This window comes from Populus trichocarpa, chromosome 1, assembly GCF_000002775.5.
Source record: "Populus trichocarpa isolate Nisqually-1 chromosome 1, P.trichocarpa_v4.1, whole genome shotgun sequence".
In the NCBI taxonomy this organism is placed as follows: domain Eukaryota; kingdom Viridiplantae; phylum Streptophyta; class Magnoliopsida; order Malpighiales; family Salicaceae; genus Populus; species Populus trichocarpa.
This window is the reverse complement of record NC_037285.2, coordinates 21,556,303-21,562,239: the sequence shown is the minus strand read 5'-3', so window position 1 is coordinate 21,562,239 and position 5,937 is coordinate 21,556,303. Positions and strand designations below refer to the sequence as shown.

Here is a 5,937-nt window from a genome sequence, read left to right as displayed (position 1 = left end):
GCAAAAACAAACCGTCCTAGATTATCTTCCTCTAAATCTTCACAAATTAATCAAATCATTTAAATCCAGTTTCAATGATTCACAAAAAACCACCATAGGAAAACCTCTAATATTCCTAGTATTAACTAGGGAAGTAACGAGGGCAACAAAAGCATCTTATTGACATCTTTTGAGTCTTTTTTTTTTTTTTTTTTTGGTGAAGAAACCAGCCAGCTCCCCTGTAAAATCATCCATCAAAACTTGAACAAGCTAAGCATTTGACACGTCCAAACTAGACCTTGTCCATCCAGTATAGTCTACAAACGAATCTGCAACACATCCTACACGTCAATCTCTCTTAACGTAGATTAAAAAAACTCACTGTTGAGATATACAGACAAGAGTTGAGCTCTTCACACTCTGTTTTCGCTACCAAAAACAAACTAAATAAGAAGCTCTGAGCTTGTCTCTCACAGCCATCAAAGAACATGCCCCGGGCTTGCTCCGCTATCAAATCGGTCGAGGACCGTCCTTACCGGCGGGCTACGGCAATGAAACGGATCTAAGAAAAATAAACTTGCTAATGGCAATCTCGGAATGAGGAGCCGACACCAAAAACTACTAAACATTGCAACATCCCTCGAATCACAAATGCTAACATTAATAGAGCCTTTATCACATACATTTATAGAAACTGAAATCAGCTTCTTCAAGTGTTTTCACTTCGAGCCAAGTGCAAATGACAACTTGGGCCTAGACTTGTTCTTACCCAACAATTTCATCTGCTTTACACGTTCTTCCTCCTCTTGTTGCTTCTTCCTCCTCATTGCTTCTTCCTTTTGTCTTTGGAGCTCTTCTAGTTCTCGATACCGTTCCTCCTCTCTCCGTTGCTGCTCCAAGGCCTCCTTTCTTTGACTTTCTTCAATCCTTCTCCGATTCTCTTCAAGCATCCTCTCCAGCTCTTCTTTCTCTTTCCGAGCTTGTTCCTGTACATGAACAAAAAATTGAGAATGATGCTTAACTCACTGAGAATAACAAAAACTACATTCATAAACCAGCTGCTAATGGCTGCCATTTGCGTGCACGTGCATGTTGTGAGTAAGCAACGAAAGGATAGCTACCTTTAATTAAAAGACAAAAACACAACTGCACCAAGATTCTTGGTCATGTTATCAATAGAAATTAACGGACATTGCCTGCAAGATTTCTAAAAAAAATCCATGATGACAGGAAGAGTGCAAGTGAAACAGAAAAATTCATCAGCCAAACACACCCTTATCATGGAAAAGGTTGTCGACCTTGATGGCATTAACCATTTGACCTAGACAGCAATTATGCTCCCTTTTGCAATCTTTCCAAATCCATCTTAGAAACCTCGCCACCATAGCTATAAATTAATTGGTGTTTCCTCTAAGATACTGTAACAATTTTTATGCAGATCTAGAGGATTGACCAGTAAACAACGATTGCAAACAACAAAATAAATCAAATAACAAATAAATGATATGGATGTTCACCACAAATACCCCGGACAAAATCAGGGCATCATGGAAAGAAAATATGCCACTGAGAGAATCAATGATGGCAATGGAGTGAACAATATGTTAGCTGTAATTTATTACAATGCAAACACCTACCTCCTTTTGCCTAGCCTCTATTAGAGAAGCTTCTTTTTCTTTCTCAAGTTGATCGGCAACTTCATCAATAAGTCTTTTCCGCCCCTCTTCTAAACGCCTCTGTATCTCCACCTTGATCTCCTCAGAGTTCAAGCTCTTTTCAACTTTCCTCTGAATAGCTTCTTCCACCCTCTTTGCTGTCTCTTCTTCTATCAGTTTTAGTTCTGCTTCCTGCTGGCGCCTGAGATTATAAAACAAGTTAATCCACAAAATGGTCACTCATTGAGTCATAATTGCCCATTTATGATTCCAAGCGTCCCCGCATCCACACAAAATGTTAAACAGCAATTGGCATTCAAACTGCCCAATTTTTTGCTTCTCTCGCTATTTTTTTCTGAGCTACAGTAAATTGCAAACTAACCTGCATGACAGCAAAGGTACTACATATAATAATGCATCATGATGAACTATAGCATACCTCTAACCGAATCCTGATCCAAACAAATGAGTATCAAAACTGGTGAACAGTAGATAAAGGAGGCACCCAATTTCATCATCAAATATAACAAGTTGAACTATAGCAGTATCTTCCTTCAGAAAAGCCTGTGGAGAAGCATGTCAAGTAACCTGCTGCAGTTTTAAAACTAATTACCGAATTACTTCAAATCCTCAATTCTGGCACTAAAATACATTTTCAAGATCTTTATGTTTTAGAAACATACGAACTTTTCTTCTTTTGTGCATGTTATTGACAAAAGGCCAGTGATTCTTGAAAATCCCAGCATGAATAGAATATACTAATTGATGCAACTAAGCAGACCAATCAAGATTCAAGAACCAAGAAACCAAACACTGAAGGAATTTCAGCCTGATCAAAGCAAGCAGCTCAACCAAAGTTTAAACTGGGACTTGGATCTTTCTTCTTTTTTTTAGTTTAATTGATGGTAGGTTGAAGAGCCTCTGATAATGAGAAATGCTAACTAAACTGCTAGATTCTCAAAACACAAAATCTGATATTCTCAAAACTAAACTGCTAGATTCTCAATAGTGTTTTGGACTTGAGATAAGTATAAGTTAACACATAACAGACTACCTCAACAAACAAGAAACTTGAAGCCATAACAAAGAGATGAGATTTAGCAGTGAAGCAAGGTACAACGTTAAAAGACAAAATTGAAATGGAATAAATTTATTCATTTTAACAAGTTAGCACAGCCAAGTGTAATGGGCGAAAGTTGGTAAAAGGACAGTTGTCTTGCTTGTGACTACTTGTCCGCTGCCAATGTGCCTTGTCCTTAGTGTAGAAATAGGAGGTAGGCTAGTTATCGAAGAGACTACCATAATTAGCAAATATTTGCCCAAGTATAGCATTGTGGCAACTCAAGAATAGGTCATGTCTTCTCTGACCATTCTTGTGAACCCTAAATGCTTAAGTGGAGGTAAGAGAAAAATTAAATCCCAACTCCTAATCCTAATCCATAGAAACTACACACTGACTCGCTATTTAGTCACCTATCACACTGTAGCATGTGAATATTCTTACAATCAACACAAGTAGGCAATTGTCACCCCAAGCACCACCTACCTTGCCCAGTGTTATTTCTTACTTAGAAATGTGACATAAGTGTTGAAGCAATCAAGTCTAAACTTTGTTGGCTGTCTAGGTTGGAAAAGTTCAAGCCATGCGAGCCTAAGTGCCAATGAAAACTTTTGGAGCATCATACAAGGCATGGCCATATCAGTAACCAAACTCTATAATTTGGTCCCTAAACAAGCACCTGAGCTATCTGTAATCATGACATGTAAAACAGAGAATAGAAGTAACATTAGCTTGTAGTTAGAGCAAAAAAAAACACCCTCAATTAACACATGTTGTATTTACTTGCATTATAGCTAAAACAACAAACAAGGGGTTTAAGGACTAATGCAACTGGTGACGTAGAATTTCATGTTCCAAAGCAAACCATGGGTTAGCATATCTCCCAGTCACTTTCTTTGACTGCAATGGGACCAGACTACATGAAGCTAGAATCTCTCAATTAGAAGGCATTATATCTCTTCTGATATAATGCCTAATACAATAATAGACAACCATTTTCTATCTTGCTCAAATCTAACAATGTGTATGCGATCAATACAGCAATCCCAAAAAAATGCATAAATATTCCGAAAGTTCAAATGAAAGATAAAAACAATAAAATACAAAGCTGAAATCTAGTAACACTAATAAAAACATGATATTAGACTGAACTAAGATGCTTGAAAGTTGATATACCTCTTCTTCTCTTCTTCTTCTTCTTTTCTCATTTTTTCACTAACAATTTTGCGCTCCACTGACCCAAGACTTGGACTAGAAGATTTATGAGTAGGAGACATTGAGGAACTACTGCTTCTTTGCCTCTTATAACGCCTTGGAGTTGGAGAACGACTTTTACGGCGTCTCGGGGTTGAAGAACGGCTTTTGTGCCGGCGAGGAGAAATAGAGCGACTTCTCCTTCTGTATGATACAGAAACATGATTAGACGTAAAAAATGTTAGTATGCACATCAACAATGTGCAAAGCAGTTTTGGATCCCCCCACCATCTAGCACAATAAACATAGAAGCATATACAGTTACCTCGTACACCATCATGTGCTCCATCTTTTATCACACGAAGAAGCTAATATCACAACCGAGCAATGAAAAAGGACACCCATCAGCACTCATCACCTGCTCACTTCCCACCCAATACAATGGGAGGGCACTGAGTTTTTGTAACTTTATTATAAAGAACGTGAATCCTATGGCACCCTTACAGCGCTCTGTATGCTTTTATCCAAATAATTATATTTGATATCTCTCCACCTTACATGCAATATTAAGTTCCCCAAAAGCAGATTCCCAATGAAATACTACAATTCCATACCAGTAGATCAAAATATTCCTCGTATTTTTGTGAAAAAATCAACAAAGCAATTGACTCTGTCAATCAAGAAAGGACTCATGCACAAACCCGTGTAAAGAGAAATCATTTTGAAAGGCAAAATGTTGCCAGAATACACCAACTTGAACAGTCAAACTATCAATCTCCATCCACTGGAGCAATTAAAAAAGGAAGCCAAATAACATGCAATTTCCACGTAAAAATCCAATTCAAAGCTATGTTCTGCAAAAAGCTTTTGGTGCAGTGTGATATGCACTCTGTCTTTCAAACTATAGGCTAGCTAAGCTATAAAGAACACTGGCATCGCATAATTATTATCCCGCGGAAGATTTCAACCAAACCAGATTATCGAATGTCAGACATTGGCAACATGTTAAAACACAGTAACAGCAGAACGCGAGGAAAGACACGCCGAACAAGACACGGAAACCCATGATCTTATTGAATACTATCTATTGAACAAGACACGGTAAATCAGACCCCATTTGCAAGCATAGATAAATATGTACAACAAAATAAATCAATAAAGAAGGATAAGATCACCGTACATATCTAGCTCGAACAATTTGCAGTAACGAAAGGAGTCCTCAATCTTTGTTGAACAGTAAATAAAAAGAAGTTAAGAGAGTAAAAACATAAACGGGATCACCTGCTATACGAATACGGAGAACGGCTCCTCTCCCTTCGACTCTTCTTCCTGTTATACCTACTCCCCACAAGCGACGGCGAACGCCTTCGCCTATATGAAGGCGACCGCGACAAATCCCTGGGCATTTTATGCTAACAAAAACTTAAGCTTCAACAGCAAAAGCAACAAATTCGACCTGAAAAATCAAAATTATTATCAGCTCTCTCGCCAATTCTTTTTCTTTCAATTTCCTGAGGAACCAAACAAGGTCCGAGAAAGTCAGATAGCCGTCAGTATCTATCTATCTATATATAAATCTCCAAAAAGAAATGAGAGAGAGAGAGAGGTACCAAAATCGAAACCCTAAAATACGACACTTGTTTCTTATGAGATTGAGAGTAAGAAAAATAAAAAGAAAGATGATAGATTTATTTATTTATTTATATTTTCTATCCGTAGCATTCCCACAGGAATACCACAGATTTTATTTTATTTTAAAATAAAATAAAGCAAAAATGAAATATCTAATATTTAATATTTAATATGTCCTTATACTTTGGGCTTGCTTCAAATTTGTCGTATTTTATTCTTATTCATATTTCATTACATTTTTTTTATATATTATAAGTATATACTAGTTACATTACCCGCGCGATGCTGCGGGTTAATTTTTTTAACATAAAAAATATAAAAAAAAATTAAAATTTAAAAATGTTAGGTTTTTCTGCAAAGTTATACCCAAGAATCTTGAGTTTGGCTACAACGCTTGACCCAAAAGTAATATTTATA

At 37.0% G+C, this 5,937-nt stretch overlaps 1 protein-coding gene across 3 annotated transcripts; it reads right to left on the bottom strand.

The window, feature by feature from the left end:
* Positions 1-321: 321 nt before the first annotated feature.
* Positions 322-5,626, bottom strand: LOC7486676 (uncharacterized protein At1g10890). Of its 3 annotated transcripts, none has more exons than XM_024608450.2 (5): positions 5,499-5,626; positions 5,170-5,344; positions 3,871-4,092; positions 1,617-1,836; positions 322-965 (listed from the first exon to the last, which is right to left on the bottom strand). In XM_024608450.2, the coding sequence occupies exons 2-5, from the start codon at positions 5,292-5,294 to the stop codon at positions 699-701; spliced, it is 834 nt and encodes a 277-aa protein (XP_024464218.1). In that variant the 5' UTR covers positions 5,295-5,344; positions 5,499-5,626; the 3' UTR covers positions 322-698. The 3 variants fall into 3 exon arrangements, with proteins under 3 accessions (XP_024464218.1, XP_024464223.1, XP_024464230.1); XM_024608455.2 differs by having other exon boundaries at positions 5,170-5,399; positions 5,499-5,551; XM_024608462.2 differs by lacking the exon at positions 5,499-5,626 and having other exon boundaries at positions 3,871-4,256; positions 5,170-5,486.
* Positions 5,627-5,937: the final 311 nt, after the last annotated feature.

Excerpts from the sequence above, each read along its gene's own strand:
- LOC7486676 (XM_024608450.2), bottom strand. The coding sequence starts at position 5,294 with ATGCCCAGGGATTTGTCGCGGTCGCCTTCATATAGGCGAAGGCGTTCG. Across the intron at positions 4,093-5,169 it reads TCTCCGTATTCGTATAGCAG|AAGGAGAAGTCGCTCTATTT; the intron begins GTGATCCCGTTT and ends TGTATCATACAG. Across the intron at positions 966-1,616 it reads TAGAGGCTAGGCAAAAGGAG|GAACAAGCTCGGAAAGAGAA; the intron begins GTAGGTGTTTGC and ends GTTCATGTACAG.